Source organism: Leucopleurus acutus (assembly GCF_964270905.1).
Source record: "Leucopleurus acutus genome assembly, chromosome: 14".
Classification (NCBI taxonomy): Eukaryota; Metazoa; Chordata; class Mammalia; order Artiodactyla; family Delphinidae; genus Leucopleurus; species Leucopleurus acutus.
Window position 1 is genome coordinate 62,293,648 of NC_139156.1, and position 22,682 is coordinate 62,316,329.

The 22,682-nt window shown below is 56.3% G+C and overlaps 1 protein-coding gene across 1 annotated transcript in view; it reads right to left on the reverse strand.

Moving 5' to 3' along the window:
• COL13A1 (collagen type XIII alpha 1 chain) overlaps window positions 1–22,682 on the reverse strand; it is a gene marked incomplete at its 5' end in the record, with an annotated part of 143,696 nt that overhangs the window by 50,813 nt on the left and 70,201 nt on the right. The window contains 9 exons of the mRNA XM_082854363.1: window positions 1,438–1,545; window positions 5,030–5,095; window positions 8,071–8,097; window positions 8,945–8,971; window positions 11,975–12,001; window positions 12,612–12,638; window positions 13,433–13,468; window positions 21,275–21,325; window positions 22,409–22,435. Coding sequence (XP_082710489.1) covers window positions 1,438–1,545; window positions 5,030–5,095; window positions 8,071–8,097; window positions 8,945–8,971; window positions 11,975–12,001; window positions 12,612–12,638; window positions 13,433–13,468; window positions 21,275–21,325; window positions 22,409–22,435 — 396 coding nt within the window. The remainder of the gene's footprint in view (window positions 1–1,437; window positions 1,546–5,029; window positions 5,096–8,070; window positions 8,098–8,944; window positions 8,972–11,974; window positions 12,002–12,611; window positions 12,639–13,432; window positions 13,469–21,274; window positions 21,326–22,408; window positions 22,436–22,682) is intronic.

Here is a 22,682-nt window from a genome sequence, read left to right on the forward strand (position 1 = left end):
TTTCACTCTGCTGGGCCGCCTTCTGGCCAAGATGGCGACCCTGGTGTGCCAGAGCTGTCGCCCAGCCTGGGGGGACCCCACGCTGAACCTCAGCTTTTGGGCAGCTGGGGTAGCTGAGGGCCCAGATGTGAAGCCAAGTGACATGGAATGTGGCTGTACTCACCGAGGGCTATTTGGCAGGGACACCCTGACCCAGCAACTCCACCTTTGGGAATCTATCACCACGAAAGCATCAGAGATGTGCACATTTATGTTCAAGAATATACGGAAGGGGACTCACTAACTACCTTGTAGACAGACCCAGCAGTCCTAAAATCCACATCACGGGAGACTCCTGACTTAGGAAGGGGCATGGTTTACGATATTAAGGGAAAAAAGTAACAGGATACAAACGGGATGTTATATTATTCAGAACATCATCAACGTGGAAAACCTTTATGTGCAGATCTAAGGAGGAAAATGGGGAGTACTCTCCACACTGTTAACGATGGGGACTCTGGCTATGAGACAGCAGCAACTTAAGACTTTGTCTATGTTTCAGCTTTTTCACAATGAATGTATGATGCCTTTGTCATAAGAGAGAAAAACACTGTTTTAAAAAAAGCCACGTGGAAAAAACATTATCAAACAGACTATGTCCTTAACCCCCATCCCTCCAATAACTGCTGATGGTAGTCTTAGCTCTGGGTGGAGAACCCATTTTCTCCCAAGAAGTCCAAGGCCCTGCTAAGTTATTCTGCCCTGGTGCTTTCTTGCACTAACTCGGGCTGAGAAAGAGTCGGGGCTTGGCCAGGGCTTACAAACAGATGACTGGTGGACACTGGGACTGACCTATTGCCTGAGTGTGGTCTTGCTTGGAGGGGTGTCTGTTGGCCCCCCTGGGCCCTCCCGGCAGTGGTCCAATCCCCAGGCTCGATGCAGGGCCCTCCTGGCCGACCAGACGTGTAACTTGGCTGGAAGGTGGCCCAGGAGTGGAAGCCCACACACACCAGCAAAAGAATGTCTGTTAGCGATGCCAGGCAGTCAGATGCCCCCTTGCTACCTCCTTAGAGCACACTGTGCCCAACTCAGGTTTTCCTAAGCCCGGGGGTCGGGAGACAGCCATCAGAATGGCCCTGGGAACTTTCTTTCCGAGCTCCTGTCTGCTGAACCTGGGAGGGGGCGCCTATTCGTGGTGTCCTCCCTGGCAGGCAATGACTGGAGTGGAACACATTGGTCTCAGGATGTGTGTTCAGAACCAGAGTGTAACAGGTGAGTGTGACAGGGAAAGGCAGCTCCTGCAGGGGCCAGCCACATCCAGCGGCCTTGTCAAGTGTTTCTGCCTCTTCAGTGGGGACCCAGGTTCCCATGGGTTATGAAAGGTTTGGAAGCTTCCAGGGAATTCCTGGGACAAATCTCGAAGGAGAGGAAGCAGTGGAAAGTGGGAGAGTTACTTACGGGTGGCCCCATGGGCCCTGGCAGTCCTGGGGGCCCCAGAGGTCCACTTGGTCCAGGAGGGCCTGGTGGCCCTGGTGGGCCTTGGATGCCGGCCTGGCCCTGTTCACCCTGAGGTTCGTGGAAACAAGTGTTAGAGAGAGAGCCCCAGGCTGCAGAGCGGTCCCGCCCCAGTGCCATGCACCCGGTGAGGCCCTGCCGTGGGCTCTGGGGTAGGCGGTGGTGGGGTGATGGTGATGGTGCTGTGGTGGTGACTACATGCAGGGGCTGGTGGCAGTGAGGAGACGGCCAAGACATTAGCCCCCAGAGCAGGGGCTTCCAGAGAGGACTCGCTGCGTCAGCTGCTGGTCCCCAGGGCAGAGCTCTGCTGCGGTGGCAGAGGAGCAGGTGAGATGCCCCCCCGCCCGACCGAAGGCCTCTTCCCAGCCTGCTCAGATGGCCAGGGTACAGCCCAGATGGCCGGCAGCCTGGGCGTGTCTCGGGCCCTCCCTCTGCGTGGCAAGTCCACTGTCTCTGCACCCTGGCCTCCTAACTATCAAACCTCCTAACTATCAAAGAGCTGCTCCTTGTTTCCTGTCACTGCTTTTTGCTGTCTTTCATTATCTGGCCCAGAGGATCAACTGAGATCCTGAGGTCAGAGGCCACAGAATTTTGTTCGGCTCACCAAATAACTGGGCAAATGTTTTATGGAAAACATTTGGCTTGGTGGCTTCTGATGAAAAACTGGGAGCCCTGGCCAGCTAGGCCCACATTCCCGGGGGGCTGCCGTCAACTGGGCTCTCCAGCTGCCTCAGGCCCGCCCCCATCCTTTCTGCCTGCAGCCTGCTTCTGTCACTTATGTGATTTGTACCTGACCTCAGGGGACAGTTGAGTTTTGAAAGTGTAAAGTGCTTTGTGCCTCTCTGGAGTCTCTATTATTATTCCTTTGCCTTATCCCCCAGCCTTTGTCACCCACCGTGCATGTGCCCAGGGTAGACCCAGGGCCCAGGGAGGTAGGGGTCCTGTGACCCCCTGGTCCATGTGACCCAGATCTTGGGGCTGAGGGCCAGCCCGAGTCATCCTAGATCTACACAGACCAATGTCATTATGTTATTTTCTACGTGACCTCTCCAGGGAGGTTCTGGGCTCAGCTCTTGATGGGGGATCCAGCCCTGCAGACAGACTAAGGCAGAACAGCCTGGCAGGTGTGAGCGCTCCAGGCTGGGATGCAGGGAGACCCAGGCAGCCAGACTCCAGTCCAGCCCACCCTTCTCAGTAATCCTCTATGACACTGCTGCTTCCCTATGTGAAAAAGGGAGCTGACAACGCTTGCTGCAAACTCCATAGAGGAAAATGATGATTACAAATAGGAGTGTACGACCTCACAATGAGAACTAAGATTTTAGCAGCATCTGCTTGAATCATCTCTTAGATGGGACATCCTAGGGCACATGCCACCAGCAGTGCCACTCTGGGGCCTGGGCTGCAACCTGCCACACCCTCTGAGAAGCCACTTAAGGGCTCAGAGTGTCCATGGTGGAGAAGGCAGGTGCAGAAATGGGTCACAAGCCCCATTTTACAGAAGAAAAAACTGAGGCTCAGAGAAGTTGAGCTCCCTAACCAAGTTCACAAGAAGAATTTGGGGGGAGCCAGGACCCAAGTTCAGAACTCCAGACTATTGCTATTCATTACAAGTAAGCCCCCAGCAAAAACTGCTCACAGTCTAACTTTCTGCACTTTGGCAATGACTTCCAACACCGTCTGCTAAGCACATCATATCTCTTATAAAGCTTCCTCTTTCAACTAATGTTAGACCCAATGTTTAAGCATCTTACAGAGCCTGTGAAATCAATATTGGTTTATTGATAGGAAATGGACAAGCCTTTTTATGTCCCACCATGGCTGACAGCATAAAAACCTTATTCTCTAGGCAGAATCTGCAGCAGGCAGGACAGGGGCCCCTATTCTTCTCTCTCCTTTGCAAATCAGGTCAGGGCAACACAAAAAGTTCTGGCTTACCCACCTCTTGCTCTTGAAAAGGGAGGCAGCAACATGCCTCGGCCCCTCCTAATTTCTTTGTCTGTGAGGTGGCGATGATGCCACCTCCACTGCCGGGTGGCCCATGTCGGATTACATGAGATAATCCATGCAGAATTCTTACAACACTGCTTGGGACCCAGCAAGGGCTCAACACATAGCAGCTAATGCAACTAAGGCCAGGAGGTGGCTGCTGGGGCTTGAGGCGAATGGCCGCTCTGAGACAAGGACTCGGCTCTCCTGAAATGGGGTCTGACACGGGTAGGGGTGGCTGAGAGCGGGGTGGGCCTGGTGCTCTCTGAGCTGCCAGTGGGCCCCCTGAATGGCCAGCCTTGGGCTAAGCGCTCGGAGCACATGGAGGCTCTCAGGACTTGGCTGGTGTAACGGGATATGTAGGCTTGGGCAGCATGTGTGTCACGTGTCCCTCTGTATTTTTAGCTGTAAATTGGAGTGATTTTTCAGCCTTGTTCAGCCAGGTGCCTGAACATGCAGGCCCCTGGGCCCTGGCTCCTGAGTCAGGCCAGATGGTGGCTCCAGGGCCTGCTGTCAGGTTTTCAGAGAGCATCTCGGAGCCCTGCCGCTTCCAGTTACCTTGGGGGTAACCCCTGGCCCCCAGTGTAAGGAAGGCTACGGGCATGGGTGGCAGCCATGGAATTCCTGGCCTGGCATCACGCTGCAATGCCTGTGCCTGGATCCCTGGGCCTGTGGTCGCTCGTTCTTTGTGATCTGGTCCTATCCCAGCCTCCTTGGCTTCGTTAGGCAGGAAGAAGGGAGCAGTTGCTCACAATGATTACGCCTGTCAGTTGTGGGCTACATTTCCTCTGCAAATTCCCTCGCTTCTCAAACTCAGGTTACAAGTGATCGGATGCTAAGCAATCTGCATTTCTAAATATAAAGGGTGTAGGTCCAAGTGAGAGAGCTCTGGACGTGGGGTCTGAAGACCTGGCTGCCGGTTCCCGTTCTGCCCCTTGTTGTTCGTGCGACCTTAGGTACAAATTCACCTCTCTGAGCCTCAATTTAATTCTAGCACTATGCCAGGAATTATTCCCAGTGCTCTACATACACAATAACCCTATGCAGTAGGAACCGTTATTACCCTCGTTTTACAAATGAGAAGCTGAGGTGCAGAGAGGTTAAGTAACTTGCCCCACATCACACAGCTAATAAGAGAAGGAGAATCTGGGTGCTCTGCAATTTACTGGCTGTGTGACCTCAGGCAACTTACTTAATGTCTCTGAGCCTTACTTCCCCATCTGTGAAATACGGATGATCATGCCTAATTCATACAACCACTGAGAGAATTAAATGAAATGAGGCCTGTGAAATGCATAGCCCAGTGGCCGGCACACAGTGATGGCTGTCGTGAGTAGTAATGGTGGGGTAGTAGTTGTGGCTTCTGAGCCTGGGAGTTGTGTATTTCCACATCTACGGCATTCGTGAGTCCATTTTTGTCTAAATTAATGTAACGGGAGTGCAGTGAGATTCTCGCTTCACCTATAGCCCCAGCTGGCCTGACAGGGACCAGAGACTCGCCAGCCCCTGGGAAGCCCCACGTGGTCTGGGAAAGGGAGGTGTCTACCTGGAAGGTCCGCCTTTTAATGACTGGGGGTGCAGCCAGCCGCACTGAATTGAGGAGAGGCAGCAGCTGAGGAGAAAGATGAGTTGGAAGGCCAGAGGGCAAAGGCCAAAGATCGCAGGGGTTCAGGAGGGTTGAAAGTCCACCAGGATGGCAGGGCGGCCAAGAAGGAGGGAGGAGAGGAAGAGAGAAGAGAGATTAGCGAGCGTGAGGCACAGGAGGGAGGGCGTGGGCGGGGCGCTTGATGCTTGTGGGTGCAGTGCTGAGCTTGCCCTTAGATGGTACCCCATCCCTGGAAGGAGGCGGGCCCTTGGGGTACTGGCCAGAAGCACTCCCCGACTGGGAGAGTGGCCCCCCTGGCCAGACCTGCCCTCCATGGCCAAGCTGGGTCACAGAGGCCTCCTAACATGCGGCCCAACATTGCACTGCCAGCCCCGCCGGTCCCTGGTCACGGACAGAGGCTGCTGGGCTGAGGGGAGCAGACTCCGAGGCTCTGGCTTGGGAGCCACAGGACCACCCTAAATTGGTACTTGAAGCCAGGCTGGTGTGTGGCGACCTCTGGGTTCTTTTTTTGGCTAAACGAGAAGGGCTGGTGTCAGCGGATCTGGGGAGGATGGTCAAAAGCAGAGCCAAGCCCGATCCCGAGGGTGTGGCCAGTGTGGGCACCAGCTAAGTGCTACTGAGGTCTCACCCTGGGGCTAGTGGGCTTGGAAAATAGACACTGGACAAAGACGTCTCTTGCATGTTCAACCACTTTTCTGGGGGGAGGCAACTTGCAATCATGTTATCTAATGTAATTTTCATTTCTGGAAATTCTTGCTGTTTCCAGACTCTCAACCCATGGGTGCTGAGCGCTCCGCTTTTGGAAGAGGTTAGAACCCACGTGAAAAGAAAGATGGTGTATAATCCACCTCTCGTTTTTGAAAGCATTGTGACTCACATGAGGCCACTGGGACGATTAGAAGCGGGGCCACCTGGGCTGGGGATGCACCCAGCTAGGGACCTGGGAGCCCAATCGTGGGCGGCCCCATCCCTCCCACTGTGGGGCCTGGGGACGTGCAATGTTGGGCTCTGCATCTAAGGAGCCTCTAAGCAGAGGGGCCTGGAGACCTTCCAGAACCTACAAACCTTCAGGGTAATTATCTGGTTAGAGCGCAGAGCTGCTAGAGACCTGCTTAGGTGCTCCTGGTGTGGGGTAGGGGTGGAGGTGGAGACAGGGCAATGGGGAGAGTGAGTGCCAGGCCCAGACACCAGCTCCCCGTCCCAGGGCACCCCTCCTCCCCCTCCCTCCCTGGGGATGCTACAGGCTGGAACAGGGGCCCGGACCACCTGGATCTTGTACCTTGCAGGCCAGGAGGCCTGCCACCCCCATCAGGTCTGCAGTCCCCTCAGAGAGCCAACAGACGCCTTGCCCTAGAAGGACCCTGCTTTCCTACCCACTTCCAGATAAACAGACGGTGCCAGCTGCCTTGCCCTGCCCAGCGGCTGGATCCCCAAATCCACGCTCACCCGGCCTGACTCGCTACCCACACTGGCGCAGCCATACCCCGGGCTCCTCTGCGCCCTGTGGCCCTGTGGAGCCTTCTCTCCCCGCCAGCTCCCTCTTCTTGGGTTGCGCTGAAGGGCAGAGAGCTCTCTCCTAACCGGCCCCATGCGTTCTCTCGGGGCTGATGACACACTGTCAAAGCGTCTAAGTTGTGTTGTCTTTTGTGCTGGGGGATGCTGTCCTTCTTTTGGGTAACATAACAATCCTGTGAGCCCATCGTTTCAAATAAACACAGCTGACCTTCTATTATTGTATCAGGATCAGGCTGGCCGGAACACCAGGGCCCCTGCTTCCCTGCAGCACATGCCGCTGACAGGCTGGCTCTGTCTGTGCTGCTGCCGGCCTGTGCCCCCCGCCCAGTCTTGGCCTCGCCCCCACCCCAGCCACTGACGCTCAAGGCTGTCCCCGCCTTGGCCTCCCCCTGGCCTGGGAACCAGGGGTCAGAGTCTGAATGGCCGGACCCTGCCAGCAAGGCCCTCCCAGCGGTCTTCTGGAGCCAAGCTGACCGACTCTGAGTCTGGCTTGTGCTTCTCTCCACTCCCTCAAGACCACTCCCTGGCAGGGGTGGGCGCCCAGGGCGGCCACACTGTGTGTGTGTTTGTGGGCACGATGCAGCCTATGACAGAGGGATGGACACCTAAAGATGCTCCACTGAGAGAGGCAAGGCCGATCCACAAAACGAGGGGCGCTTCTCGGGTCCCAGCTCACTGGGGCTCCTGCACACCTTCACTGCCCCCATCCCCGACAATGGCTCTCTGATGTTGGCCACACATCTGAGGGCTCCCGATAGGAGGACAGCAGACTTTGGGCTCTGTATCCTGGACTGAAGCAAGGGAAAGGAAGGAGCTGGGTGGGGCCAAGGGGGCACAGGAGATCATCCCAGCCCTGAAATCCCCCACTCCACTTGGAGGGGCTTCCTTGATTCTAAAAGAAGCAAAACAGAGACTTTACCCTTGAATTGATTCAGTCAGCCTCCAATTATCTCCCACCATGGAGGTCTGGGTCCTCTGAAACAATGACTAACCCAAAAGTCCCTCTGATTCCACCAGGGCAGGCAGATGGACACACACAAGCTGTCTCTCTCTCTCTCTCTCTCTCACACACACACACACATACACACACACACACACGCACGCTGGGTAGGGAGCCAGACCCAGACTCACACAAGCTGCACAGCCTTACGATGAAGGCCATGTGCAGAGGAGCACACAGCCAGGCGTGCAGAGTTCCAGATACACACACGCTGGGGGCTCGCAGGCCCAGCCAGCACAGGAGCAGACACACAAAGACACGCAGCTCTGCACAAACACACACACACTGACTACCAGGCACACCCCCAGGAGCTGGCCAAACACCCCAGCACCGTCACGGCCCCACTCTGGCTGCTGAGTGCAGAGGGGGGCTGTGTGCTCCTGGTCTCCAAGCTCTATAGGGAAGAAGATGAGGCTAAACTGGGGGCCGTGCTCCAGGGATGGATCAGTATTCGGGGTTCACTTACCCGGTGTGGGTGCTCTCCACACTGACCCTGGGGAAGAGAAGGAAGGAGAGGAGGAATTAGGCCCTTGTTGGGGGGCTGTACCTCGGGGGCAACCTCAGGACTTGGGGACGCACCGTGCATGTGCGTCACCCGCCTGCCCCGCTCTGTCTTGGGCTGAGCTCTCTCAGGCAGGAGAACCGATTCCCTCCCTCGAGCCTGGCTGGCAGCAGGGAGGGAACCTCCAGGACCTGCCCGGACGTGGCTCCACAGAGCCAAGGGCAGGACTCTGCCGCCACACATCACATGCCGTGACGGCAGGGTCACGAGTTATGCTCCGTGCCTGGCTGGAAGTATCTTCCGGAAAGGCGGACCCTCTGGGTGGGTCCACCCAACGGCTCTGAACAGGAGCCCCTGGAAGGGAACAGCAGACACCAAGGCAGGCTATGGGCAACGGGGCCCTCGGAGACGCCTTCTTGGAGCCGCGGGTGCCAGGTCCCTGCACCATCCGCCCGGGGGCAAGCCCGGAAGAACCCCCATCAGAAACTCAAGGAAGCAGAGAAGGTAGGAGGCTGGGAAGAGGGCCAGGCCAGTGGTTTACAAACTGACACCTCAGAATCCTAGAGGCTCATGGAGGTGCTCAGGAAATACCATGGGGGTGGCAGGCAGGATGGGCAGAGAAAGAGGCTGAGAAGGACCAGGCTCCAGGCCATGCCTTCCCTGCAAAAGAACCCCACGCAGGGCAGCTTCCCTTCTCTCTCTCATATACCATGTACCACAGGGTACAGGGGATTCCCCTGGTTCTGCTGATAAAATCTGAAGTTTGAAAATAATCCTTTCTACCTGTTGGAAGGCTGCTTCTTGAGATGAAAATTCTAGAAAACCTCCATCAGCTTACCTTTTCTCCTTTTTGTCCTGGAGGTCCCTAAGAAGAGAAATGAGACAGTTAGAAACAGAGGCTAAGGACTCAGGGCCCAAAGCCTCTCTGCTGGGAAACATTGGGGCGAGGTACCAACTGGCTATCCTGGGGGACCTGCCAAGCCCTGTGGGGAGGAACACACACACAGGTCAGTGGCACACAGAAGGTGGGCAGAATCAGAGATGCAGCCCTGCGTGGGATTGTGCAAGAAACTTTTTGGAAAGCCTGCAGTCCCGAAGGCTGGGCTTGGCCACCCACACCAGGTCTTCCGGTGCCCGAGATGTTCCAGCTGGCGTGGCCCAGCTCCTTCATCCACCTGTGGACATGACTAGGTGTGCCCTGCCCCCCGCACGCGGACGCGAAGAAGAACAGGTGTCATCCTTCATTCATTCCCGCGACCGCCAGCATCTTGTGGGCCAGCCACGGAGGAGGCTGCGTGGCCACGTCAGGCAGGGCTCTGCTACTGCACACTCACGCCACGTCCTCACGGAGCCAAAGGCCCGTCCTAACTCCTACCCGCCGAGGCCTCAGCATCAACCCCACTGAACCAGAAGGGCTTCTGGGGACGCGGGGGCTGGGGCAGCGCTGCAGACTCCGGGGGTTTTGGAGCAACCTTTGGCCAAAGGGGAAGCAGGAAGTGGCGACTTAAGCCACCCTCAGTTCTCTGAGGGGGACATGGCGCCCAGCTGACCCGAGGCCAGTGCTGAGAAGGCTTCACGCTCGGCCAGTGTGGAGGGGAGGGGGTAGGATGGCGCACCTTGTTCTGAGGACCCCCTCGGAAGCAAGGCTTCCAGGATGTGCTGCGTCACACCCGCGCTGGCCCGAGAGGAAGGCGCTGGCGTCACTCCATCTCCCGGACGAGGTGACGGAGACAAGACCCTGCGGCTCAGTGAGTGGTGGCACTGGGACCGTGAAGGTCCAGCTGTGTCCACTCTGCCACGCGCTCTGAACTGGGCTGGACCTCAGCGGGCAGGGCTTCTCAACTTGGCTGGAGCCACAGGCAGTGTCCCAGCCTCTGGGGCCCTGAGCTCCCTTCCATCCTGCAGGCCTTCCTGAGGGCCTGTGAGGACCCACCTGCCAGGCCAGTCTCTTTGGGGTTTGAAGACCTCAGGATGCCCATGGACAGATCCATCTGGGTGGGAGGAAAGCCTTCTTTTGTCCCCGACTTGACAACTGGACCAACCCCCAAACTGGGAAATTCCTAGGAGGTTCGTGGGAAGGGACAAGTGGTCTCTGGGACAATCCATGTGGCACCCCAGCCTATGCGGTTGACTAAGTGTTTAGCATCAAGTTTAGCAGAATATGATGCATCTGGCAGGGAATCAGACTGCAGGGGACCAGGCCACCCTCTCTTGGGACAGAGAGAGGAGTGTGATGAGAGAAGGAGGGCCAGGGGCCCAGAGAAAGAACCCAAAGGCTTGGGACTTCAGAGACTTGGAGGACTGAGTCCAGACGTCCCAAATGGCGGCCCATGGGACAATCGTGGTCCCCAAGGTATTTTGTTGATCCCACACAGTTTTATTTCAATAAACTGAAATATTGAAGAGCAAGGAGAGTACAACAAAAATCTGAATTTCAAGTTTCTTTTAAGTATTTCAAGGTCCGACAACACAGGGCACCGATTAGCTCCTGAGCCTGCCCCTTTAGGACAGGTCAGGGCGATGTGCCAGCTTGGCACCTGTCGTGCTTCCTCTGTGCCAGGCACTGTTCTAAGCACTCGGCGTGAATTAACTCCTCTCGTCCTTAGGACAGCCCTGTGAGTTGTGGGACAAGCCATGAACGCAGAGTCCTGGCTCTCTTTTACGCCACTTGGGGGGCCCCGGTCCTGTCTACGCCTTACATCAGATTCTCGGGGCTACTGTGAGGTGGGTGGGGCAGAGGTGACCCCCTTTTGACAGGTGAGGGCACAGGTTAAGCATGTGAGGGTGAGTCCCAGCCCCCCATGTTGGATGCCCAGCAGCAGGTAAACCACCCAGGAAGGGAGGCGAGTGGGAGACGGACAGATGCTAAACAGGCCAAGATAATTACACTAGACAGTGTGTTGAATTAATAGCTTGGGGTCCCCGTGCCAAGCCAAACCGAAGCCTAATGGCTCTGTGGCCTGTCGGATTTTGACGGACGACTACGAGGTGGACGGGGGACCTATCACACTGATGTGAGCTCATGGGAGAAGGGGTGGCCCTACCGTTCCTTGTTCAAGTTAGTTCTGACCCTGAAACAGATGGGGAAGACTCACGGCGGGTGAAGTGGGGTAGGGCAGAGGGATGGCAGGAAGGGGAGTCCCCTAGAAGGGTCCCTTTCTTTCTAAACAAAGGGCCCTGGCAGCAGAAGGAGACACGGTGGAGGGTAAGGGCCTACCACGTGGGTCTCACTCCCTGTTCTGTTATTTAGGAGTTGTGTCAACTCAGGCAATACACACAACCATTCTGAGCCTTGATCTGCCCTTTCATAGAGTGGGGATGATAAGCTGTTGGGACGATTACAGAGCAGTGCCCTGCTGAGGGCCATCACTGTTCCTTCCGGGGTGGCACGGACTGGGTTAAGGCTCTCCAGAAGGTGGGAAGGGGCCAGGAGGAAGGTAGGGGCAGAGGTCTGCTTCTCCGGGTCTGCCTTGTGCCCGGCTGGGGCAGGAGCGCCTGGAGCCCTGGGCTGCCCAGAGCAGGGAGCACGAGGAAATCAGGCTCAGGACGAAGTGCCCGATGGGTACCCCTCAGCCCCCCTGCGAGTGCTGGATGAGAGCGGCGGTTTGGGAACACTAGCTGCTAATTCTGTGTGACACTGGCCAAGCGCAGACGCTCTCTGGACCTCCCTTTCCTCATTCTTCAGGTGGAGAAGCCCCCTGCCGCCTCTCCTCCCTGCGCTGAGCGAGGACCTAGGGGGACGCGTCGCACCCAGCCGGGGAGTGACCATGGGGCGGCCACTCCCGCTGCGGGGCAGTGCTTCTGTGGCCCGTGAGGGCTAGGCTGACCCCCGCACCCCTCGAGGGAAGGCAGGAAAGCTGGGTCTTACCGTCTCCCCTTTTGGTCCGGGGCGGCCCTGGAAGGAGAGGAGCACGAGTGCTGGGTGAGTTGTTTCCACCCCAGAAGTACCCCAGCCCCACCCCCCAGTCACACAGGGCTCCTCCCGTGAACGTGTGCGTCTGGGGCCCGGTGAAAAGGACTGAGATGAGCGGAGAGGAGCTCTGGACGGGAAGCAGCCTCCATGTGGACTTGGGCATGTACTGGGGCTCGACCGAGATGGAGACGCCGAGCAGCACACAGGAGGCGCCCTGCGGGGCTGGGGGCAATGGCGCGAGCCAGAGCTCTCCAGCCCTCTCCTCTCCCCCGGCCTCCTTGCCTCACTACCTTCCAGCCCCTTCCAGGAGGCCCCGGAATCAGCAGATTCTAGGATGGCTCTTGCTCCAGATACTGAGAGTGCAGCTTGGAGGCCGTGGACTTGTGCCCAGGGGAGGCTCATGGGGGACAGGGCAACTCTTTCAACTGGCCTCTCCTCCCCTTCCCACTGGCAACGACTTTCCACCCCAAGAACGTTCATTTTATCTGAAGCGTCTTCCAAGGAGTCGGGGTCTCGCAGAAGGACTAGGAGACCCCGGGTTAGTGACCCGGACTAAGTGGGGGGAGCCCATAGCCCGAGAGGGTCCACTCACCGGTTTGCCGTCAAGCCCAATGGGACCCTGAAAGAGAAAGAGGCCAGATGTAAAGACGGAGCATCACAGCTGTCCTGGCAGAGAGGCAGCCTGGGAGGTAGTTAAGGGCACAGGTTCTGCACTGTAACAAGTTAGGGTTCACATCTCTGCTTCACCACTTGCTGTTATGAGACCATGGGTAAGCTTAAACCTCGCTTTCCCATTCTAAAGTGGGGAGCAAAAGAATCCCCCATGAGGGGTCTTTGGGAGTGAATGAGATGCCCCCTGCCCCGTGCTGGCACGAGGGAGAACCTGACGGGTGGCAGTCGCCACGGCATCAAAGTCCTTTTCACCTCGAGTGGAGAGTGGAGGGCGTGTTCCTGGAAAGCAGGGCTGGCCAGCGCCGAGGCCTGCGGGAAAGGGGGAGCTGGCTGCTCCCTGCCCGCCTCTCGTAATCTGTCTTAGGCCTTAGGCAGGGCTCCCAGGACATCCAGATGGCCACATGACTGCCCCCAGCAGGCGGATGTGCTCTCAGAGCCAGGTCAGAGGTGGCCTCCGAGCGGTGCGTCATCTGCCCCACAGCCCAGGGTCCTGTGGCTTCACAGCCTGTCCTGTCTGCCACCCCTGCAGGTCCGTGTTGGTGTCCCTGTCCCCTCCTGCACTGTAGGCCGAGCACTGGGCTACTCTCCTCAGTTACTCTCCACGAAAGGCTGCAGGAGAGGGTCCTTATCGATGGGAATTTGGAAGGGCAAAAGCAGTTTGAGGGCCGGCCCTGCCTGAAGTTTAACACAGCCAGGCCCAGGAGTCGCCAGGGGCACAGCTGACCAGTCCTCTCCACTTACCGGAAATCCAGGAAAACCTCGAGTGCCCGGCTGACCCTGAAAAGAGCAGGAGAGGAGTGAGTGTGGGCGAGGAGGAGAGGAAGCCACACCTTAGTCCCCCGTTCACCTTGGCTCCCAGAGGATCAGTAGTTTCCCTCCCACTCCTCTGTGTTCATCCGTGAGAGACACAGGCTGGGAGGCAGGATGGAGAAAGGAGATGGACCATCATAGGAAATCTCCTCCAGGGAGTGGGGTGGGGAAGGGAAAAGCAGGTGGCCAGCATCCTTTGGGTTTTTCTGGGAAGTAGCCTCCCAGAGCTCCTCACTGCCCGCCCAGATGCTCTGAACCTCGGCATGGGAATGGGATGGAGAGCAAGGACAATGGGGACAGCCTACAGCACGCTGAACTCCTGGACTGAGATTGTCTAAGTCCACTTCATCTACACAGTCATTGTTCACGGTCACCTATCTAACGATGGTTTGGATATCGGAAATTGGCCTTTGGAATGTGTTTTCAGACCAGAACAGGTCGGATTGCCCACTGTCCTCTCGCCCTGGCTAATAGGGCTCTCCTGGTTGGGTAATCTCTGGGTCCCCCAATCTTTGTGGGATGCAGAGCGATCATGTCCATTTTTCCGGAGGTACAGAGTGCACAGATCTCAGTATTCAGGTTGCAGATTAGAAGCAGGTTCACTGGCCAGATTCAGGACAAAAGAGAAGTGCGGAGGTGAGAAGAAGCCTGAGGCTATGCAGACCCAGGGCTGGAACGGGCTGACCAGGAGGTCCAGGGTGATGGAGAGCTAAGAAACCTGGGTCCTGTCACTCCCCTTCTCAAGAACCAGCAAGGGTTCTCTTCTGCTCACATGTCATTCAAGGCCAGCCTCACTCTCATCCTGATGCACCATTTTAGCTCCTTTCCTGCCTCATCTTCCTACCTACTCTCTGCTTGGGCACCCTGGCTCACCTGCCTTTCAGTGGACATACCACATCTTTCACACGATTAGCTTTCAGCTTGAAGTCTCCCCTTGACTGAGATGGCCTCAGTCTCTTCCCAAGCTTGGGGTTTTGACTCTGGGAGACTGAGTTCTAATCGTGTCTCCACTGCCACCAATGGCTATGTGACTCTGAGCAAATGGCTAAACCTCCCTGAGCATCAGTCTCCTCATCTACAGAATGGGGATAACTGTATACACTCATAGGGTCGTTCAGCTGTATCTGTAAAGCCTATTGAAATGCTAGCTGCCATCGTCAGATGTCTGTTAAACTGAACCGAACCTATAGGAGCACCAGAATAGAGCAAGGTTGTCTTTGATCCAGTGTCTTAGGATCAATGGAGGTCTGTCCTTGCCAAGCAGTAGTTTCAGAATTGGCCCTTATCCAGAGGACGATTCCTCTGGGTCCAACTGCTGTAAACCTGAAACACCTCCAGGCTGCTTGGGTCTTCCTTGAAGCTGTGGACATGGATGCCTAGAGGCCTCTGTTCGGGGGATATGCTCAGGGGACAAGGCTGGGTGGGATGGGGTCCCTGCTGCCAGGGTCCAGGCAGGGAACCAGCTGGAGCATGCTGTGGGCCCGGGATGGGCTTGTGGGAAGCATCCCAGAGGGCAAGAGCGTGGAGATGCCACTCATGTACCAGAAGGGCCCCAGGCCTCTGTCCTCTCAAGGATAAGTGATGCTAAGAATAGCACTAAGAAGAAAACCTGGAAACCACCCAGTGTAAGCTTCCAGCTACGCTGAATGCTGAGAGGCCTGAAGAAAAGGTCAGGAGGAGAGGATTCCAAGAAACATCTTCAAGTCCCACTCTGGGTAATGTTTACATGGTAGGGATAATCACATGGTTTGCTAATTACAGAGCTGTCCCTGGTAGCAGGACGCATCTCTCCCACCCAGAGCCAAAGCCAGGGCTGACCAAAGCTTTTTCAGGGATCTTGGGAAGAATGTTGTCATTGACCAAATGGAAACTGGGACTCTACTTCCTGGAGAGGTCGGGCCTTGGAGAGGCTTGGAGATGGATTTTAGTTTCCATGTCTTCATATCTCTACTGAAGGTGGACATCTCTTCCAATGTTTGTTGACCCATCCTATTTATTTGTGAACTGCCTGTTTGTATTCTTTACCAATAATTCCTGCTACGTTTATCTTTTTCCTACTGATTTGAGTAGAGCTCTTTGTCAAGAATAGTAACTGAGAGTCATATGTGTTGCAAATATTCTTTTCAATTTGGCATTTATCTTTTTTATGGTATATTTTCTGCCGTGTGGAAGTTCTACATTTATGCCGACAAACATATCAATCTTTTCCTATGGCTTCTGGGTTTTAGGTCATGTTTTTTTTTTTTTAATTAATTAATTTATTTATTTTTGGCTGTGTTGGGTCTTCATTGCTGTGCACAGGCTTTCTCTAGTTGAGGTGAGCGGGGGCTACTCTTCGTTGCGGTGCGCAGGCTTCTCATTGTGGTGGCTTCTCTTGTTGCAGAGCACAGGCTCTAGGCAGGTGGGCTTCGGTAGTTGTGGCACACAGGCTCAGTAGTTGTGGCTTGCGGGTTCTAGAGCGTAGGCTCAGTAGTTGTGGCGCATGGGCTTAGCTGCTCCGTGGCATGTGGGATCTTCCTGGACCAGGGCTCGAACCCGTGTCCTCTGCATTGGCAGGCGGTGGATGCTTAACCACTGCACCACCAGGGAAGTCTTTAGGTCATGTTTTGAAGGGACTTCCTCAGTTCAGAATTATAAATGTTTGCTCATGCTTTGTTCTCATATTTTATGGCTGCATGTTTTACATCTGAGTATTTTGTTCATTTGAAATTTACTCTGATTTCTAAACTGTTTGTCAGTTGTCTCAGCATCATTTCCTGAACAATCTATCTTCTCTTTCTATTGTGAAATGAAGCCTTTATCATGGACCAAATTCCCAGATGCGTTTGACTTTACTTCTGTTCTATTTGTTGTTTTAATTGCTCTGTTTCTATAATACGTTTTGATGGCTGGTAGAACAACTAAACCCCTCCTCCCCTACCCCCCTTACTCTATGTTTCAAAAAGTTTCTGAAATTCTCATAACTTTTATTTTTCCAAATGAAATTGAATGTTACTTTGTTGGACTCCTAACTCCACCCCCAAGATTCATGGGTATTAGGATCATGTTAAAATTGTGGATAGATTTTTTTGTAGATTAATTTACAGATTAATGTTACATCCTTCTATACAAGTACAAGGGAAATAAGCTTTACACTGCTCTCTAAAATCTCTTCCTTTAATTCGAGGCCAGGGAAGAGAGGGAGCGAAGTGCATCCCTGTTTTTCGGAAGTGGACCTACGTCTACTCCTCCCTACCTTCCTCCTGCCTGCACTTGTGTGGGGTAAAGCAACACAGACAAACTGAAGTTTCTGGTAGGAAGGACGCTACCAGGAGCTCTCCCTTCCCTCTTATCTAACCCCTGAAAGAGGGCCAGTCGTGGATCTGTCCAGAGCCTGCCTTATTCTACCTCCGCTACCCCAAGTCAGTGCTGGCTATCTTTTAAACAAGACTCTGCTGGTAAATGCTTAATCCCGTTGGGGAGAGTGGGGAAGGAGAGCCCTGCTTTGTACAACATTTGCCAATTTCTGTAAATCTGTGATTCTGTAAATACTCCCACCACAGCCCGTTTTAAGCTTGAAAAGTGATGTCACTGAACGCAGAGTTGGGAGAGGGTGTGTATGACCCACCCTCGTGAGCCGCCTCCACTCACTCTGACCTCTGGCAGCAAACGGAAGGCCAAACATTACAAGGACATCCCAAATCTATCACCTTCAGATTGAACTCATCTGCCCCCGCACAATCTGCTTCTCCCTTTGGGGAAGGGCACTGCCAGGCACTCCGCTACTCAAGTCCGAAAGGTGGGGTCACCTTGAACTCCTCTTTCTCCGTCAATCCCCATTTTTATCATCACTAAATTCCGTCAATTCCCCTTCCAACATATCTCACCAGTCCAGCCCTCCCACCAGCCCCACTGACTGTGCTCCAGTCCAGGCCTTGACGATTACAAGTTCCTTCCTGCCAGCCCCATACCTGCAGCCTCTTCTAAGCATGCTCCGTGCTGGAGCAGGAAGGATCAGGGGAGCTTTTTTTTTTTTTTTTGCGGTACGCGGGCTTCTCACTGTGTGGCCTCTCCCGTTGCGGAGCACAGGCTCCGGATGCGCAGGCCCAGCGGCCATGGCTCATGGGCCCAGCCGCTCCGCGGCATGTGGGATCTTCCCGGACCGGGGCACGGACCCGCGTCCCCTGCATGGGCAGGCGGACTCCCAACCACTGCGCCATTAGGGAAGTCCCTGGGGAGCTTTTTAAACTGCAAGTCTGATCGTGTTCCTCCTCAGCAGAACACAACCCAAGGGGTCTGCACTGCCCTCGGGGTAAAATCCTGACTCCTGAACATCGTGTCCTTCACGGTCGGGCCCTTGCTCACCTTGCCAACCTCTCTCTCACCATCCTTGCTCTTGCTTTGCTCTGGAAAGAACTTCCCCCATTTCTCCGGTAGTTTACGGGAACCGCTCCTGCCTTGGAGTTTCAGCACTCCTCCCCAGCCTTGGTGCCTGGGACCTCTGTTCCTCCTTGATCACAGTTTAGTTACCTCTTCCTCCCGGAAGCCTTCCCTGCCTGCCCTCACCCCGAGTCAGGTGCCTCCTCATCTTCCACAGCTCCCTAACCGTCCCCAGCTGAGCGCTGACTGTCTGTACTATAATCACTATGGGATGGCTTCTCTCTGCAAAGGGGCAAGCGGGCTGCAGTCAGGTTTTCATCTTCTACCCAGCACCTAGGATGTCGTAGGTGCCTGACAAATATTAATGGAACAAATAAACGAAGAAACACTCAATGGGTGTATTGACCTGGTGTCTCATTGTGAAGGAGGGCTGGAAGTTCAGACAGCTCCTCCTGGCCCCTGAAGAGAACCTGGGGTCTCTGGGAAAGAATGAGCTCCCTCTGAGATGGGGGGCATTTCCTAGCCTGGCAGCTGACCTCTCCAGTGCCTGTGGGGCCAGCCAGCATCTCGGGGTCCCAGCCTCCTGCTCAGTTTAATGGGGCCCACCGCTCCGGCACCTTGCCTCACTGGAATGTGAACCATCCTTCTCCAAAGTGCCCGGATGGTGCCCCCTTTGCACGGACCGTTTACGAAGCTGCAAGACAGGAGGCAGGTGGCCCCTGAGAGTGGCAAGGCTGGTTCTCATTAGCAGCATGTGTCCTAGGCCCTTCCTGGCTGAGTGGAAAGCCACATGTTCCCCATCATCCCGGGCCGCAGAGGGCTTGCCCACTTGACCTCTACCCCTTAACTGCAATCGGTCCCATGGTCTTCTGCGGTCCCCTGCTCTCAGCAGCTCCAGGCGGCTTCCTAGGAGGAGCTAAGGGGGTTGCCCTGGTGTCTAGCGAGGACTCAGCAGGGGCCCCAGCCATCTGGGTGAAGGTCACACACACAGGCCAAAATCCGAGGACACTGGGCTTGATCAAGCCTCCTGGTGCCATAAAGCCTCCGCCAACATCAACACAACACCCACAGGGAGGACTGTTTTTTCAAGGTAAATATCCTTTTTAAACAGTAGAGCTTAAAATGTGGAAGGCGGTGTTGGAGAAAGAATGCTGGCTTTGGAATGAGGCCGACCGGGCCCAAACCAAGCTCCAGCACGGAGGAGCCGTGTGACCACAGGCCAGTTATGGACCTCTGTTTCCCGCTCTGTGAAATGGGCTGGCAGCTTTCCTGGGGGCCAGAGGGACTGGAGGAGGCTGGTACATACACAGGCTTTCAGTGTAGGACCTAGCATGTCTCCCAGGTGTCCAGGAGAGGGAAGCTATTGTTATTACTGGAACAGAAGGTACTCTTCACCACTGGAACCATGTCCAGCGCGGTGGGTATATTGATACACGCTGGGCTGGAAGCAGGGGGAGCTGAGGCAGACCCTGCCCCCGGAGCATATTCTCCAGAAGTGAGGCCTTTTCAACCACTTCTAGGTATCCAGCTGACATGACACTGCTGAAAGATGCTGCTAAGAGGCTGTGAGAGGACCAGCCTGATCCACACAAGGGAACATCTGTGGTCAGACCAGGAGGCAGACAGAGATGCTGGCCAAAGGGTAGGGCCTGTATTCTGTGCTACTGCCCTGTCCTCCTAACAGGTCCACCCCAGATTCCGTCCTTGTCGTTGGAACCTGGGGGACTGTCTTTCTCTGTGACCTCCCCATGTCCTAGTCGCCCCCTGGCTGGATACCCCACCTGGGCTCAGGGCACCCACACTGTGGCTCCCCCAGTACACGAGGGGGCTTACAGCCCAGCGGGACGGTGGCCACGTGAGCCAGAAGCACAGGTGACGGGAACCCCGTGGCTGGGTAGCCTCAGGGGTCAGAGTGTAGACTCTGAGCACACGGCCCGGGCTGAGTGTCACATCCCAGCACCACGGCCACACTCTCATGTATGACCTTCGGCAAGTCACCCGGCCTCGCTGTGCCCTGCTTTTCTCATCTATAAAGTGGAGGTGCTAAGAGTACCTACTGTGGAGTTCTCGTGAGGATTAAGTGAGCTGCTATGTGTACAGGTGTTAGGATACTGCCTGCCACGGAGTAAGTGCAAAGTGTCAGCCCTCAGCACTGCCGCGTGCTCTGAGCTGGCAGAAACCTTGCAGGGAGGGCCCGTCCACGCAGCCCAGGCCCCTTCAAGCCCTGCCTCCAGCCCAGGCCCCCGGCCTGCCCGCTGGCCCTGCTCCCCAGCTCCATCCTTCGGCTGCCCTCTCTGACCGTCATTCTCGGCTCTCCCTCTCCGCTCCCAGCTCTCACCATAGCCCCTTCCTGGCTGCAGAGCCGTCAGGGCCTTGCACGTAGCTTAGCAATTTGCTCTCTGACCCCCCTCCTCTCCCTAGTCAGTGGGTAGGAGCCTCCTGCTTCCCACTGAACGCAGCGGAATGGGTAGGGGGCGCTTCACCACCCATTGGGCGAGGCTCTGGGAGCATGAGGCTAGGCCTCCGGGTCCCTAACCCTCTCAACTACGCACGGCAGCGCAGGAAAAGAGCACAGCAGAGCATGGAGACTGCAGCCTGTTGCTGCGGGGGGAGCCCTGGGCACCCGGGGTCCTGGCTTCTAACCCTGCTTCGGCCTCTATGTGTGGGACCCTGGCCAAGCCCCTTCCTCTCCCCAGGCCTCAGCTTCCCCTTCTGAGAAGGTCGTGCTAGACCATCCTTGAGGTCCTTTCCACCCCGACATTTGGCGATTTTATCGAAGTCCCTTGGGTCGGACGCTGTGAGAAAAACAGCCATTCCTCCTTCCCATAGTCACGCTATCTTCCCGCAGCATCGCCCACGCCCCCCCTTGGTCCCTAAGGAAGCCTATCTGAGGGGAAGGCTCTCTGCTTTTCCCCAGCCCCCAGCCACTGGGTGGGGGGGACTGGGACCCAGCACTGAGCACAGAACCAGGGCCTTTGAGGGCGAGAGGCGGGCTGGGCTCTGTCAAGAGCAGGAGAGGGTGCTTGGCTCAAGAGACCTGGGCTCTGGGGTAACTGCTTCTTGGGCTTCTGGAACGTGTCCCCGGGAAGCCGGAGCACGGCCACCACCGCCCTCCCGGGAGAGGAGCCAGCACTTTCACCCTCTGCCTGTGAACAGCAGGGCCGCCTCACAGCTGCTGTCGTTTCACGGCTATAGGGTAGGGCCTTGTGAACCCTCCTGAGAGGCTGTAACCGAGGTCGGTTTAGTCAGGCCGCTTTCTTTAACATCAGCAGCAGTGAGGCCTGGCCCAGGGGACCGCATCCCCGTGGTGGCCGTCACACCCAGAGGCGTGGCCAGGACCCGCGCTGGCCCCCCACAGGCCTCCTTACTAACTCACCCATCCCCCCACCCTGAGGAAGGGCAAGAGCCACTTACCGGGGGGCCGCGGGGACCGATGATGGACATCCCGGCATCTCCTGGGGCTCCCTGTGGGGGAGAGAAAGAGGGAGGAGGGGAAGAGTAGAAGGGGGCAGCTGGCAGGTGGGGAAGGCGGAGCGGGTGAGGGTGGGTCCCGAGAGCCAGAGGACAAAGCAGGGCAGAGGATACGGGGGAAGATGAGGGACCCAGAGGAGAGGAGATGAAAAGGGGATGGATGGAACATTCGAGAAGGATTGAGAAGGGCAGTGGGAAAGCAGGAGGAATGAAGAGAGAAGTGAGCAAGAGCATGTGGTGTGGGGACCAGGGAAAGAGGGCGGTGGGGCCCAGGCCGGAAGCAGGAGAAGAGGATTCAGTGCAGTGATGGGCAAGAGGGGGCCCGGGGGGGGGGGGAGGGGGGAGGCCTCAGCTCAGCCATGGCTGCTCAGGCCCCAGAGGCATCCCCACAGGGCCCTGCTCAGGATGCTCCCAACCTGCCCCAGCCCCAGCCAAGTTTCACACCCCCTGAGGTCTTCTTCCCCAGCCCCAGGTGGCCACACGGCTTCACACCCTGGCCCTGGGCTGGAGCTGCTGTAAAGAGAGGGTGGGGAGAAGACACACACTTGCTGTTGGGCCCAGCAGCCCTGAGCCTGAAGGTGGGAGCTGCCTTGCCTCCTAGTCCTGGTGTGACTAGGTGTAGGTCTGGGTGTTTCCCTGGGGGACTCTCTCTGGAGCAGCACAAATAGAGTGTCTAAATCTGAGGGACCAGTGAAGGGCGAGGGAGGGGCTAGAACCAGCTACACAAAACAGCAGTTGCTGCTCTCCTTGCCTCTGGGAAGGGTGACTGCCTAAGGCTGAAATCAGTGCGAAGAGGCCACATGCAGCCTCTGTGGGCAGGGGACACCCCCTCAGACCTCAGCCAGGGAAGTTGGGACCCTTAGTCCAGGAGTCCCAAGACTCCTGCCCGATGGTGTGGACGCTGTTAGGAAACCAGGCTGTGAGAGGCTGCGAGGGCAGAGCAGGACGAGCTGGCATGCTCCGCTGGGGCCTGTGTGCCAGGAGGAGCGGATGGGGGCCTCTGGAAGCCCCCCCAAGAGTCCAGGAGGTGGAGGCAGAGGCTGGGGTGGCAGTGCGGAGGGGAAAGTGTGGACTCACCTTCTCGCCTGGTTGGCCCTTTCCTCCCTGTGGCAGCCACATGCAACATGGAGTGCAGGGAAGAGACAGGGAGGGAGAGAAAAAAGAAAGGATGAGAGAGAGGCACATACACAAGAATTCGTGTTAATGGCACAACGACCCAACACAGGAAGTCACCGTGAAATAAGAAACAAAACAAAACACAGATGCTGACAGACGACAGGTCCCGAGTCCAACGAGCACAGCACGTGGACGGCTGGTGTCTCGGCCTGAGGGCCGGCCCCAGCCAGATAAC